This window comes from Erithacus rubecula (assembly GCF_903797595.1).
Source record: "Erithacus rubecula genome assembly, chromosome: 21".
Taxonomy (NCBI): domain Eukaryota; kingdom Metazoa; phylum Chordata; class Aves; order Passeriformes; family Muscicapidae; genus Erithacus; species Erithacus rubecula.
Window position 1 is genome coordinate 4,178,048 of NC_136673.1, and position 15,721 is coordinate 4,193,768.

Below are 15,721 nucleotides of genomic sequence, written 5' to 3' on the forward strand. Positions count from 1 at the left end.
CGGCTTTTCCAGGGAATGCTGGTGAGCAGAGAGAGGATGCAGAGAGCAGCCAGCACTCCTGCAGCTGAGCAGAGGCAGCACTTAGCCCCTGGGCAGCCAGAGTTCTGCTGTGCTGAACAACACCTCTGTCAAAGGACAATTATTGGCATTGCCCCCGAGCCGTGGTTGTATCTTGGCCTAAGGTCATCATCCCTGCTCTTGAGCATCATTTAGATTCACTCCTCTGCCAGCAGCCAACACATCACCTCTGCATCCACCAGATCCTCTTCCACTTCCCTGTGCACCAAGGCAGGGGTAAGAACCCATTTCCCTTCGGAAAGCTGAGCATCCTGCACCAATTTGAGCTGGAGAAGGGCAAGATGAGCACCCACTCCCACCCACAGATGTGGTGCAGCAGAGGCTGGCTCCCTGCAGGTTACTTAAATGCACTGTAACCTCTGCAGGTTACATGCACTGTAATCCCTGCAGGTTACATGCATTGCAATCCCTGCAGGTTACAAGCATTGCAATCCCTGCAGGTTACATGCATTACAATCCCTGCAGGTTACATGCACTGTAATCCTTGCAGGTTACATGCACTGCAATATTTGCAGGTTACATGCATTACAATCCCTGCTGCAGGTTACATGCATTGCAATCCCTGCAGGTTACATGCATTACAATCCCTGCAGGTTACACGCATTACAATCCCTGCTGCAGGTTACAAGCATTGCAATCCCTGCAGGTTACATGCATTACAATCCCTGCAGGTTACATGCATTACAATCCCTGCAGGTTACTTACATGCATTGGGGGACCCGTTGGGGAGGGGCAGGTAGGACCCTGCTCGCCAGGACCTGGAGCGAAAGTTCTTCTTGCACTTGCCACAGTCCTGGCCCGTGGTGTTGTGCTCACACTCACACTGCAGGCTGCCCTCTTTGAAGGTGCACAGGTTGGCGTGGAGGTTGCATTTACACCTGGAGGAATAAGACAGGGAAGAGCTGTCAGGTGTTATTGCTGCTCCTCCTTGTCCCTGGAGTAGTGCTGAAAATGTGCTGAGGCCAGGCTGGTCACCCCTTCCCTGCTCCTCCTGCAGGTTTTCCCTCACTGAACTCAGCAGTTTTCCCCAGGTATCTGGTGCTGGGGTTCAGTGCCCACCTCCCCACCCAGGGCAGATGTGCAGCCTTTTGTCCAAGATGAGACACTTCACTCCCAGTATCTGACTAAGGAGCACAGGCTGTTTAATGGCAGGTCAACATCTGCAGCTGAGACACCAGGAAGGAGTCACTCACATGTCAGGCTGTTACAGGAATCTGGGTAATTACCTCAGATGGAGGCTTTTAGTTGGAAGCAGTCTCTGGATTTCAGTGGAGGAGCTGGGCTAACCCTGGTGGCACTCAGCCCTTGCCCCCTGTCACTGTGCCAAAGCCAACAGCATTTTCTCCCATGCTGTGAGGCTGCCCAGCACAAACCCTTTTCCCTGCGTGCAGCACAGCCCCAGCCTGCTGTGACCAAAATAACACAGACAACAAGCCACCACCAGAACCCAGGAGTGAGTCCCCGCCTCATCAGAGAAGGCAACAACTAAAAACGCTATTCAGCAATTTGCAAACATTAAGAAACTTTTAATGAGCTGTAGTGCAGTGTGCAGGGAATAATTATCTCCGTGCACAATAATTCCTGTTGCTCAGACTCCGGAGGTGACTCGTGCAGAGCACAGAGCCTGAGCCCATAACTCACACGTGGCTCTGGTGACTCCTGGGCCTGAGCTGAGGCCATCAGACAGAGACTTTGGGGACCAAAACATCTCATTTCATTCCAGACAGCCGATCCCTAGCACAGCCCGATGGTTTTCCCTGCTTTGTGCAATAATTTACACTCTCAGAAGAAGCAGCATTAGGAAACAGTAGTGCTGTGCCTTCTGTGCAGGGTGGAAGAGTCTGATGGGGCAGCTCTGCCTTTTACAGGGCTCGGGAGATGCAGAGCTGAGGGAAGGAGCTGCCTGCAGAGAAGACAGAGGGAACATGGCCTGCAGCTCCTGGTGCTCTGTGTCCACTGGGATAAGCACCTGGATTAGGCTGGGAGCTGGGGGTCCGGGTGCTGCGCATGCCCCAGCTCCTGGTGCCTCTCCCCCTCTGCCTTGGAGCCCCCAAAGCAGCTCCCCAGCCACCTGCCTGACCTGCTGAGGCTGCCTTGCTGTGCTCTCCTCACGCATGGCTGGATAAGCTGACCTCATGTATGATTTCTTTTTTTCCCCTCCCTCCCCTCCCTGCCCTTAATTCTAGCAAACCCCGCTCAGAGGCTAAGCATAAGCTGGATGAACAATCTCTCCCCGTCTTACAACCCTGCCCTGTGTCTGACCAAGCAGAGGAGGGAATTTTGCAGCCTCTAATAAGGGAGGGAAGAAGAAAACGTGGCCCAGGGAGCAGAGGCAGCCACACTCAGCATCTCCAGCTGAAACTGTGTGTGAGCGAGGGCTGGAGATGCCACGTCACGGCTGAGAGCACCAGCACTGCTGCCCTGGGACTGAGCCACGAGCAGCCAGGGCAAGGAAGTGCCTTTGGCTGGTGCCTACAGCCAGCAGGATGCTGATTTTCAGGTGCTGCAGATCCCCTTTGGCTCTGGAGAGGAAGGGTTTGGGCTGAGCTGTCCCAGCCTTTGGCAGAGGCGCTGCCCAGCCCCAGGGTGCTGCAGAGCCTGGCTCTGAATTATTCAGTGTCCACACAGCCTGGCCTCCTTCTCTCGCTTCAACACCAGCAGATGAGAGCAAAGCAGGCAAGAGAGTGGGGTAAAGCAGGTTAAAGCAGGTCAAACCTCACCACTGCTGCTCTGGGCCCTGCCTGAACAGAGCAACAGCCCCAGGAGCTGCAGCTCTCCTCCCTCCTCCTCTGATGGGGAGAGAGGATGGGCACAGCCTCAGCATCCAGCCCAGGGGGTTCAGGAGCCCCTGGGGTGTGGGAACAAGGATGGAAGGGACTGTCACACCCCGTGTTTTCCCTCAGGTTTGGGATGAGGTGGAGCATGGTGCTTGGCTCCTGTGAGTCACAACAGTCACAGTGGGGACATCAGCCCTGGGTGGCCACCACAGGGACCAGGTGGTGGCCTGAGGCAGCCTCGACCAAGCCCCTCCACATGTGGCACATCCTTGCTCCTGGCAGGAGCCAAGCAGACATTTTGGGTGCTTCTGGCTACCAGGGCAGGAGGGTGAGACCTGTTTAGCATTATTTGGCTGCAGTGGGAGCCAGCCTTGGCAAGGCACGGGTGTGTGCAGGAGGCAGCCAGGAGTGCCTGCTCTACACCTGGGGAGGGCTGGAGCCCAGCACCAGCCCTGGGACAGCCCCACTGCCTCCTGCCCAGTGGGATGGGGACAGGGGGGAGCTCATGGCTGCTCTTCCCAGGGGGGACCCTCACTTCCTAATCAGTGTGAACAAGGAAAACTAACTCAAGAGGAAGCAGAGTCAAGTGTGTACCTTGCCTCTCTGTGCCCAGGTCACTGTTTTTTCTCACTGCTAGGTGCTTTGCCACTGTACAAAAGTTTTGTTATCCCAAGGATCAATTTTACCAGGGAATTGCTTTCTGAATTCGACCTTTGAGGATCATCAATCTAAGCAGGGAGCTGTAACCCCAGCAGGCTGACCCTGCAGCACAGCACTTTGCAGCCCAATCAATCAGGCTGCATTATTTAATGGTGAGCAGCTGAGCACCCTCAGCCAGCCCCGTTCTGCATCCTGGGCTCTGTGGATCAGCCTCAACCCCTTCCTCAGGCTTCTGTGCCTCCTCCTCTGGGCCCAGAGCCCAAGGACATGCTGATGCTCTGTGCCTGCCTTCCCCCAGCCAAGACTCAGCTGGTGGAGACTGGAGTAAATGGCATTAGCCCAGTCCCCTGGGTGGGAGCTGCTCCTCCTGCTCATCCTCCTCGGCTCCCAGCCACGGCAGGAAGGAGAGGATGAAGGGAAAGGTTAGGAGCTACTTAGCAATGAGGCTTAAAAATCAGCAGCGGGGCAGACACCTGCTCTGTGTCCTGCAGAAGGCAGCCATGGCCCTGCTCCAGCCCCGGGGCTGCTCCAGAAAAGTGCTGGTTGCAATATGTTCTCTCTGGCTCTGGAAGAGATCTGGGGAGCTGGGAGTGTTTCTCCTCTCTGGCTCGTGGGTCCAGGCTGTGCTGACAGTGCTGTTTCTCCGTGGGTGTTCAGAGTCTGGGGAGCAGCCCCTGCAGGACCCACAGCACCAGGGACACCCACCCTGCACCAGGCTGGCAGGAGCTCACACCACTGCACTCAGCATTCAGCAAAAACCAGCTCTCACTGCTCCCAGCAGGAGTGCTGGGAGCAGTGTGTGCCCCACATGTTACAAAGGGGTATCTATGAGTTTATTTCAGTGCAGGTCATTCAGCTTTCCTCACAGTGGTGCAGTGTGGTTCTGATGCTGCCAATGCCTCCACCAGGGAACATCACGGTGCTTGGAGCTCCAAGGAAAGTTTACAGGAAAGTGCCCTTTTTTTTTTTTTTTTTTTTTTTTTTTTTTTTTTTTTTTTTTTTTTTTTTTTTTTTCAGTCATAAAGAACACTTTTCTGCAATTCTCCATGTCAGCATCCTGGAGGTCACAGCAGTGAGCTGCTGGAGAGGTATCTGGTGCCAAGCCCACGTGTGAGGGAAGGAGATGCCCACACACAGGAAGGGGGTGAGTGCAGCAAACCTGCAGCAAACCTCCCTCTGTGCTGGGAGTAGGAAAACAGCCCCTTTCCCTCAGCTTTCATTAATAATGACTTTTGAAGTAATTTTAAAAAGCCATCCCAGCCCTTTGTTTTCTTTCCAAGGATTCTTAACTTGTTTTACAACCCCGTTTTCTGTCCTCAGCCCCACTTGCAGAGCAGGGGAAGGCAAAGAACATCTCCTCATCCCTCCTCTCCCTTCCTGCAGGGATGGGGCAGCCTTGGGGTGCTGGCACATCCTCAGGCCTGAAGCAGTGACACTGCTGGGTGAGCACCTGCAGAGATGCTCCATCCCCTTGAGACAACATGAGACAGCACCAACTGCCCTGAGCTCCTTAAAAACTTTAAAACTCCCCTGCAAGCCTTTTTGCAGCCCAGCCTGCACACCCCTCTCCACGAGGGTGTTCTGCATGGCCACAGGGACTCTGCTGGTCCCATCCTGCTGGGTTCCAAGCCATCCCCCTCCTGCCTTTCCCCCAGGGCTCGGTTTTGCCCCTGTCTGCGGTGCTAAGGCAGCTCGCAGAGCCGCTAATGACTGCCGGCCGGAGGAAAGCTTATCAGAGCTTTCCCCTGAATTGTTTGCTCTCACTGTAATTGATGAGCCTTTAATGAGTCTCACGGGACGATGTGTTTGAAGGGAGCTCTTTCCTCTCCGTCCCCGAGGAAAACGATGTTTCAACTGATCTGGGCTCTCGGGGAAACATTAATAACTCTTCTCCATCTCTCTATTGTCATCCCCAGCACGCTGCCTGGCCATCACTTACCCACTTCTACCTGCTCTTCTGCAACTGTTTTGGCAGCTCAGCAAAAGCAGGGAGCAAATCTTTTGGGCAAAGCATAACGGGTGCTGAGCTTGGATTGTTTCTGGCCCATCTGTGCGTGTGGAAGGTAAAAATAGCTTCTAATGGCTGGGCCATGGAGGAAGCACAGTCCCTTTGTGGAGAGCGTTTATATCAGGATTTGCCTTGCTGGGAGATGACTCTGGCAGGGGTTTGCTGTTGCCAGTCCTGGAGCAGGGCTCAAGAGGATGGGGAAGGCAATAGTGGCTCATCCCAAGTGCAGGGCTGGGAGCTTCCCCAAACCTATGGTCCAGGGACTGATGGAGAGGAAAAGCCACTTTAACTTGCTGGTTTTCTCAGCTTGAAGCAGGGTGAGAAGCTTCTGGCTGTCACTGCTTTGTGCAGAGCCAAAGAACTGAAAAAAAAACCCCTGAGTTAGGTCAGAGGGTTGTGAGTGGGTTGTTTTCCTTGTGGGTTTTTACTTTTGGTTGTGTGGTAGGGATGGGTGAGTCCTCCCAGCAGGAAGGAACCCTCCTCGCTGCCCTCTGAAATGATTTGAGGTTTGGGTTACAAAGATGAGACAATTTAAAAGATGCCAAAGTGGAGAGCAGGCTAGCTGGCTGTTCCCATCCGAGAGGCTATTTATTTTAAATAAGTTGACACTCACCAGCTGTCAAGATCCTGCTGACTGGTGGAACATTATTTATATTCAAAGCTGTCTTAAAAAGCAAACACAAAACCAAACTCCCCCATTAGGGGGTCGGCCAGCAGAAGGGAGGAAGGGTGAAGAGGACATCACATGGATATGTGAACATAAATATTTGCAGAGTAATGTGTATAAATGCTCTTGGTCTTTCTCCTGGAATGCAATAATGCCTGCAATTGAGTTCATTGGCCAAATTGAATTTGGGCTCCTGTAGAAGTCTCTTTATATTAAGTGCTTTAACATACATCACCTTCTCAGTCTATCGATGAAATTCTATTATCCGCTCAGGGCCGGACACAACTCGGCAACAAAATCAGAGGGGGAATAAAACCCTTCACAAACCAGAGCCAGGAGCAGGTAATAGGACCTTGGGCATCTGTCTCTGGTATCGACAAAGTGTCAGCAGTGTCTGGGGGAGGGAGGAGCTCTCTGGGTTTCTCCCTCCCTCCCTCTCTGAGTTTCCTCCCCACCTTGCTGCAGTGGAGCAGAAACCTTTGCAGGACTCCAGCAAAGAGTTGCTGCACATTAACTTAACTATATGACCAAGAGCAAGATTTTGCTGGAACTCCAGCTAATTCCAGCCTGGAGGAATGCCAGGGAAGCTCAGGCATCCAGCTCTGGGGGCTGCCCAGCATGGAGGGGAGGAACACAGACTTGGCTGTCCTTGACACGAGGATGCTGCTGCCTCCTGGGACCCGAGCTCTGCCTGCCAGGAGCTGCAGGGGAAGGAGCAGGGAGGGCACAGGCAGTGCTTGTCCTGGCTTTTGTGGTCATCCCAAAGCTGCCAAGTGTGGGCTGAGAGCTGTAGGGGAGTTGGGCTGGCTCTTGGGGGATGTTTGGGTGAGCCTGTGGCTATTTGGGGAGTGGTGCCCCAGCACTGGGATTGGGGAAGCTCCTGCTCTCACAGATCATTCACCCCAGGTCCCACCCTGCTCCTCAGGGAAAGATGTTCACCAGCCACCACACAAAATCTAAGACCCTCAGCAAGAGACTCTTCCACTGACCAAACCTTTTCTCCAATTTAAAGACAGCTTTGCTGGAGAAGTCAAGCTCAGCTGGAAGGTGTCCCACAACAGAGCCAGAAGCAGGAATGTGCAACCAGGGCAAAGCAGCTCAGGGGCAGCCAGGATGTGCTTTGTGCTGGCAGCCCTGGTTTGAGCTGAGCTACAGCCACAGGGGAAGTGCCCTGAGCTGCCCTCACTGAGAGGAGGAGTCAGTGACCAGGAATTATTCATCTTTAACAGCAATGCAGCATCAGTCATCTCCACATCTCCAAACTCACCACAAATACAGTAAAATATATCCCTGCATGTGGGTACCACTGACCATTTCCAGCTCTGATATTGCAGGAGGTGCTTTTGGGGGTGGCCCTGGTCCTCCAGGTCTGCAGTGCCTGGTCCTGGCTGCTGGCACCAGGGTAACAGGCTGGCCAAAGCCGTTCTGCTCCACTAGCATAAACTCCAAGTCATGTGGAGAGAAAATCCTCCAGGAGAGCATCCATGCATGGCACTGGGGATACACCAGGGAAAGAGGGAGAGAGCACAAAGGGCCTTTCCCTTCAATTTTTTTTTTGTGTAAGCAAAGCAGCAGCCAAGGAAAGCCTAAGAAAAGCAATTGGTGAAGTGAGGAAAGGAAATGCCAGTTCAGAACTAGAAACCTCATCTTGTTGGTGCCTCTTTGGCCTGAGCACAGCCCAGGAAGAGGCTCTGTCCCATGGAGCTGCTCAGTGGTGAGGGATGCTCCCTCCTCCTCCTTCCTCCAGGGACTGCTCATCACCAGCAGGATGGACAGACAGACAGACAGTGCATGCACTGGGGCAGGGCAGGACAGAGTGGGGAGAAATCCTAATAACCAACCTAAAATTGATTCACTTCTGCTCAATCTGATTTCCCCTAACTGGATCCACATGTCCTGGCCATGGCACATTAACTTCAATTACAGCTTATTAATGTCTCCCTGATGGAGCGTGCCCTGCTGAGCACGGCAGTGACTGACATTAGGAAGGGGAAGAAATTACTCCAGAGAGACACAGTGTGGAATGGAAGCAGCACCAGTGGCTCTCACCACAGCCCCAGCAGCCAGGGAAAGCTCATTCACCCGTGCCTGAGCTCACTGCTGCACTGAGGAGAAAAAATTAAGCAGTGAATACAGAGATCTGTGGGGAAAAAATCCTTCCAGTTCCCTTCCCCAGCCTGCCTGGCACACACACAGCACACAGACCAAGGGCTTGCTTGTGTCTATTCCTGTCCTGACTCTTCTGCATCTCCAGTTACTCTGCAGATCAATAGGGACAGGATGGAAGAAGAAGGGGAAGGGAAAAAAAAATAAAAGAAAAAGATATCAAGAAGAAAGGGAGTAAAAATAAATTGTCAGCTATGAACAGAGAATGGCTGTGGGAGGAGGAGATGCAGAGGAGACCCTGAGGGACCAGCCCACTGTACCAGCACCCAGGAATGAAGCAGTGACCCCCAGGATTCACCAGATTCTCTGGCCATCAGGACAAGAGAAGACAGAAAATTGTTTCCCTATGTCCTTTGTTCTTTCTGCTTTTCCCAAAAGCTCTGGGAGGTTGTGGTGAGAGTTATTCCTTGTTGTGAAGCTGAGGGGTGAAAGATGGGATGTGCTTGCAGGAATACCTGGCTTGAGGGCATCACAGAAAATTCTCTGGACTCACCAGTTAAGGCTGCAGCACAAGAAACCCCCTGGGCTCATGTTCTGCTCTGAGGGCAAAGTGTTTGCTCTTCCCTTGACCATGGAAGTCAACTGGAAATGAGCTGCCAAGTGCCTCAACACTGCCAGAGATGGTGTGGTACAGGGGCACAGGCATGGGCACACACTGAGGGCACACACTGCTGCTGCCCTGACACTCACTGTGCCCAGGCACAGCTCCTCCAGCCTCTCAGGGCTGCTCCTCTGCTCTCCAGCTGGAATTTTCTGGCTGCATTTTGCCCTTGACCCCTCATTTCTTCACAATCATCTCCTCTCTTGTTTCCATGCCCCCTGGAGTGGATCTCTAACACCAGCCCACCTTTATCTGGGCACTTTCTGCTGTCCCTCCAGCATGTCCTGGAAGAGGCAGTGTGTCCATGCCCACCCCTGCCCACCCTTCCTCCCCCTTCCCTGCACTGTGCTCCTGTCAGACTCACATTGATTCTCCTCCTCTTCCTCTCAATAACCCATCCCTTGTTGAGCCATACACTAGATTTAATTTGGTTTTAGTCCCTGCACTGTAACTGGCTTTGCTTACAGCTGGAATTAGATTGCTCTTCAGTGCAAAAACCTGCTTGCTGGGACTGGAATAATCACAGAAGCAGAGTTAATTCACAGGGAGCTGCTCCTTCTCATCCACCACTGATGCACAGCTCCTCAGCTGCTCACCTTCCCTGCCCTGTGCCCATGGGGGCTGGAAGAGTCAGCACAGGACAGGCACTGACCCCTTCCCTGTCCAGGGTGAGTGTCCCTCTCTCCTGGGAACCAGCCCAGCAAGCTGGACAGTGCAAATCTGCAGCTCACAACTTGGAGTTTGGGCTGATAAAAAGCAGATTTCAGAGTTTTCCCTGCTCCCAGCTGAGAGGAATGATGGATTTGTCTTTACAAACAAGCTGTGGGTCTGCTGATAGATAAAACTAGCACTGAGAGACAAAAGAAACAATGGGAAGGATTCCACTGATTGATGAATGGAATAAAAGATATTTGCCTTTACAAGCAAACTGTAGGGTTTGCTGATAAGTGAAATTGGATATTGAAAGATGAAAGAAACAAAGGGGAAAACCATAAATTCCATAAGAAGTAAAAATTAAAAGGGAGAGTTACACATTAGAGGGGAATTTTAGGTATCAGGCTTTCTGGGAAGTCTGTACCTCTCAAGTACCTGAGCCAATGGGGAGAGGGAAATGCAGCTGGGAAATTGGGATAAAAAGGGAGGCTGCATCCTCCAAAAATCTGAGAGATCCCTGGGGAATGCCCCATGGCCTCTCCCTTTACTCAAATAAAGTAGAAGGACTGTCTCATGTTGGTCCTGGTAAAAAGCAGCATTGCAGCTTCCACAGGGCATCCACCCCCACCTCCAGCTGCCCTTGGGGTGCCTGTGGGATTTTGGATGTCTCATAGAGGTTGTGACTCCTCCTGCCCTGAGTGTGTTTGAAGGGTTTTTCCTGCCCTTCCCTTGCTGCCTCTTTTCACACAATTTTTAGGGATTTTCTGTCTTGAACCAATCTCAGCTACTATTAAATGGTATTAAATTTGGCCAGTGAATTCTAAAGGTTTTGGGGGGCTGGGGAGGGGGGAGGAGGACAACTGAGAGCAAGGTGCTGGTTTGGGGGGAATCCCACCAGCATGGCCTGAAGTCCTAAATACTGATGCAATGAATTCTGCCCAAGGCAGGCAGGAAAGGTAAATGGCTCAGAGGAGGAAGGTGTTCATGGGACAGCAAGAGTATTTTAACTCTTTGAAGCATCAAGAATCTCCAGGTTGCTGCAGGAACAAAGACAAGTTGTTGTTTATCTGTGCTGATCTCCACACTTAGAAGATAAAGCTCATTGCACAAACACTAATATAATATATTTACCAGACACATATGGAGGTATTCTCTTGCTCCTCCTCACATACCTGAACCCCCCAGGGCTCCTCCCCTGAGCAATCCCCACGGTGGGCACCCCAAAATGTTCCCAACCCAGCTGAGAGCCACAGCTGCTCATCCCAGACCCTGCCTGCTGCCTCCTGCCTGTCCTGGCGGGTGGAAAGAGCTCTGCCATCCCTCCCTGCAGCTTCCTTCCCCTTGGAGCCTGTTCAAAGCCAGCCTCAGTGGCACCTGCAAACATTTCTAGTTGCAATTCTCAGAAGCAAAGGGTTTGGAACCAGTACAAACAGCTCCTCTGTCACTGTGGTGCTGCTTGTTAGCACGGGCTGGGTGATGGGGAGATTTTCCCCTCTCGCCTGTAAGTCTCACACAAGCTGGATGGGAAATCAGCCATCTCGGCACTTTTCCACCTTACTTTGCTTTTTTGCTTGATGTCATAACGTAACATATGGAATCGTACAGAGAAATGAGAAACAAAACCCAGGAGAAACAACCCCCCCCTCCTGCTTCCTCTGCCCCAGATCTGTCGGGGGGTTTAACCTCACCCCAAATTTTGTCTGCCAGGGCTGGGGCTGCTCAGGGTGTGCAGGACTGACTGGGGATGACCCACCCTGCTTCTACTGGCAGAGAGCTGGAGTTCAGTGGGGTGAGCCTCACTCCACGCCCCATATCCACCCCTGAGACATCTGGGCAAAGTCTGGCTGTGTTTGCACAGCTGGGACAGGGAATTGCAGGGAACTCAGCATCTCAGTGTCCATCCAAGCCACATCCCAGCTTCCCCAGCACCAGCTGCAGGACGACACAGCCTTGGAGGTGCCCCAGCCGTCCCCTGCAAGGACACATCTGCTGCCCTGCCTGGGGAGAAGGGGTGTTAGAGGGAGGAATGGCAGAAACGCTGATGGCTCATTTTCCATCCCTGCCAGGAGAGACGCCCAAAGAAACCCAGCAGCCGTTACCTGCCGGTGACCTCGATGTTGGAGACGGCGTAGAAATACTTGTACAAGTTCTCCCTCTGCACGTAGGTGCCCCCCAGGGCGGGTCTCAGCAGCCTCATGCGCAGGTCAGTGACGGTGAAGAAGTCCTTGAGCCCCTTGGCGCTCTCCAGCCGGGTGTACAAGTTGTCCATGTTCTTGAGGTCGGGGCCGGCGAAGATGGCGAAGCGATCCCGCACCTCGAACCGCACGGTTTTCTCTTTTTTGGAGCCCGCCCAGCGGGAATACTCCTCGGTGCAGAGGACCCTGTTGGCACTGGTGGTGGAGAGGTCGCGGACCCTCCGTGCTGGCATGCTGAAGGCCTCCATGCAGTCATCTGCATAATACTGGTACGGGTGCCAAGTCCTCCCGTTGTCCAGCGACTTCTCCAGCATCATGATGGTGGGGCGCCCGTACTCGAAGGTGATGACGATGTCGTCGGTCAGCTCGATGCTCTTGTTCCAGGACAGGGTGATGTTGGCCAGCAGGGGCTCCGGGTACCGGCGCCACGTCACGCTCTGCCAGTACGTGGCCAGCCCCTCGTCCTCGCTGTCGAACATCAGCTTGGGCGGGTGCGCCAGGTCGGGGTTGGAGGCGTCGCACTCGTCGCTGCACAGGTACGGGTTCTCCTGGAACAACAACAACGGTCACCCGAGAGGAAACACAGCCTGGGCATGGTGTGGGCACCCTGGGCACTCACACAGCCTGGGTTTGTGTAAGTGTTAGCTGCTGGGCTGAGCTGGAGGGGGCCTGGCTCTGGAGGATGCTGTTTCTGAGAACGGCGTTAAGGCAGAAAGATGCGGCTTTGCCTCAGCTGTAAGAACGGCTGAGCTGCTTCCTTTGAAAGGCCCTTAGGGAAAGGGCTTTGCAATTTGGCACGGGGGCACTTTTCATAGAAAGCTCCTTCCCTGAGATGGTCTCTGAGAAACTTGGGTTAAGCTTGGCTGATTTACAAGCCTAAGAAAGCTGTGCTCATCCCTGCTGCCTTGGAGGAGATGAATGGCTAAAATCCCCCAAGCACACCCCTGCTTCCCATGGCTCCTGATGCTGAAAAGGCTGGGGACAGAACCATCCCCCAGTGCCTGTGGGATGGAAACCCAATTTCTCCAGCTCCAAGCTGGGACAGAGCTGAGCAGTGGCAGAGAGAGCTGAGATTTGTGCTCCTGGTGCCGTGGTCCTCAGCTACCCACAGGGAGCAGGGTGGGAAGGATGGCTCATCCCATGCAGGTGACAATGTCCTCTGTCTCCAGGCCTGAGCAGTGGGGGATAACCTCCAGCCATCCCATTTTGCCCACAAGTACCAGTGCAAGGCCAGGCTGGTGTGTTTTGCAGGACACACCTCCACATCCACATGTGCTGAGTGCACTGGGACACAGCGTCAAGGTCACACACCACATGTTGAATTTTCAGGGGTGGGCAGCTGTGCCAATGCATTTATTGCTCACCCATATGTTTGTTAAAGCCCAGCATCACTGCCCTACAGCATCCAGGAGTGAGCATGTGGATCACACCTGCCTTGGGGACTGTGTTGAGCTGTGTTCTCGTGGGTACAGACCACAAAAAACTGCAACACACTGCAAATCCTTTTTTTTTTTTTTTTTCATATGAAGCATCTCTTTGCTGTCACTCTTTGCTGTGCCTCCCTCTCAGAATCAAAATCCAAAGGATTTGGGAGGAAGAGGTATTGGTATGACAGAGGGCTCTGCTGCTGTGGGACCCTTCTCAGGAAGGCAGAGGCACCTGGCAGAGGAGGTGGAGGTGATAAAGCAGCTGGAGCTGCTCAGAGCTGCTGGCTGGAGGTGAGCAGTCTGCTGAGGTGTGGGCTCTGGCTCTCCTGAGCACAGCAGCTTCCCAGGTAAGACCAAGCTGGGTGTTGTGCTGTGGTTTGTGGGTGCTTTGTGCATGGTGGGGAGCCATGGGGAGGTGCTCTGTGTGGGGATCAGAGTGCTCCAGCCTGGCCCTGGGGACTTCCTGCAGCACCAGGGTGTGGAGAGCTGCCACTGGTACCTGGCGGCTCCCAAAAAATGAGGTGCAGGGTGGGTCTGAGCAGGTTGTTGTGTCTGTGGCTGCTGCAGGTGTGGGAAGGGGCTGCTCCTGTGTCCATGGCTTGCTTTGACCCAGGGAGCTGCTGGAGTCAGAGTGGCTGTGAGCTGTTTTTGGGTGCCCTGTGCACACCCAGGCACAGCAGAGGAGTGAATCTGTCTTGTACAAGTGGATGCTCTTGGGGGCAAAGTGGGGCTGAGCTCTGAACATGGAAACCTCTGAGGAACATAGCATGCTTTGGGAAATCTGGGCTTTGCCACCTCCAGCCAGGCAAACAAAAGTCTTAGCAACTACTTAGAGCTTCTCCACTCCATGTCTGTAAAATGGGCCTTTGGTGGAGCTCAGAGATGTGCACTGAAGGCAAGCAACTGTTTGTGAAATCAGTGGAGGCCACAGCACCCAGGAGCCCTGAAAAGCTCCTGAGGACACAAATAATTCTGTGTCTGGAGCAGCACAGTGTAAATAAGGCAGGAGCCAGCTCTGTCAGCACAGGGAGAAACAAACCAGGGAGTGGCTGCTCTGTAGGTGAGGACCAGGCTCCTGTGCAGGGCAGGCAGCCCTGGGGACAGAGGGGACTCTAAACACAGCACTCGTTGTGTTTGTGTGCATGAGGCTGCCAGGAAAAGCAATGATGAAACAGGTCAAAACTCAAACTGTATTCACCCCAGCCTTGCTCTGGCACATCCCTGCCTGGCAGTGAAGCTGCAAATCCGTGCTGGGGTTTGTTCCTGCTGTCACAGCCTCAGCCTGGGCTGTGTGTGGCTTTTGCCACCTCTGTGTGTGCTGGAAGGAAGGGCTGGGACAGGAGATGCTGAGCTCTGGGGTGGTGCCCACCCTGCAGCAGGGAGGTTACTCACAAATGGATGCTTGGGTTGATGTTTAAAAAGCAAGTATCTGGATTATTTGTTTATTTATTTTGTTTTCAGTTGTGATAACAGAGCAAGGGAAACCAGTGGAGTGCTCAGGCTTGCTTGGGTGTGTGAGGACAAGGGGTGAGGGCACCCCAAAACCCCCTCAGAGAGGGGGAGATGCCAGCTGGGCTGTGGTGGGGCTCTGAGCCATGCTGGGGGGGTTCTCTCCTGCCACAACAAGCTGTTCTGGAGTGGGGATTAAAGAACCCTGAGATATTGACATATTTACTGTGCTCTCCTGACTCGTCACGTTCAGAGGAATTGTTTACCTCTGCTAATGAGCCACAGCTTCCTGCTGGGGGATGGAGCTGCCTCTCACAGCAGCTTTTCAGTGGTGGCTGAGAGAAAAGGCAGAAAAATCCCCCTCAGCTGAAGTGCTGGGGGCTCTGAGTGTGTTTCCTGTGCTCAGGCAACATATTGTGCTGCAGTATGGTCCTCCTGTCAATGTGGCCATACAGATGGCTTAATAGGACAGTCCTGAAAAGACCATCCCCGAGGTCCATTCTTGCCACTTGTGTGAAGGAGGGAGCAGCAGGTGGAGAATTGGCTTGGGATGGCAGCAGAAAACTGCCTGACAAACCTGCCTTGCTGCTCAGTGGCTCTGTCTGAGCACAGTCTGTCTCAGAGCTGCCTTGCCATGATCCTGCCTTTCCTTGTGTGCAGCCACAGCCCTTGGGCTGGTGTGAGATGAATCTCAGCGAGTGTTTGCCACTTGAGCTGTCCCCAGCATGGCCACAGTGGCCACTCCAGGGCTGGGGATGATGCTCCTATCAGTGCTTTCTTTGGAGTGGCCAAATTAAACAAATGAAGGACTCTGTGATGAAACCATGGTAAGGAAATGCTGCCCTGGCCAGCATGGGAGGCAGGACAGATTTCCCTGGAGCAGAGGGAAGCAGCTGAGTGTGATCAAGCATGATCCCCCTCACTATGTCCTGTCTGGAGGAGCAGGGCTGGCCAGAAACATCCCTGTCAGGGTCAGGAGCAGGGAGAAGAGAGAGAAACCCTGCCTGTGTGCCCTGTGCTCATCCCAGGAATGGAGATG

The 15,721-nt window shown here is 53.4% G+C and overlaps 2 protein-coding genes and 1 long non-coding RNA gene across 6 annotated transcripts in view; 1 reads left to right on the plus strand and 2 right to left on the minus strand.

Moving 5' to 3' along the window:
* The window catches only part of PRRT1B (proline rich transmembrane protein 1B), a 424,933-nt gene that overhangs the window by 161,263 nt on the left and 247,949 nt on the right, over positions 1-15,721 (minus strand). The gene's annotated exons all lie outside the window — the stretch shown is intronic.
* The window catches only part of NTNG2 (netrin G2), a 48,567-nt gene that overhangs the window by 14,682 nt on the left and 18,164 nt on the right, over positions 1-15,721 (minus strand). For all 4 annotated transcript variants that reach the window (XM_079324632.1, XM_079324634.1, XM_079324633.1 and 1 more), the window contains exons 3-4: positions 11,711-12,354; positions 784-956 (exon numbers count right to left, since the gene is read on the minus strand). In XM_079324632.1, coding sequence (XP_079180758.1) covers positions 784-956; positions 11,711-12,354 — 817 coding nt within the window. The remainder of the gene's footprint in view (positions 1-783; positions 957-11,710; positions 12,355-15,721) is intronic.
* On the plus strand, positions 3,779-8,435 carry LOC306811183. Its single transcript, XR_013776621.1, has 4 exons — positions 3,779-3,937; positions 4,533-4,659; positions 6,464-6,532; positions 7,203-8,435. It is a non-coding gene; the product is annotated as an uncharacterized lncRNA (long non-coding RNA).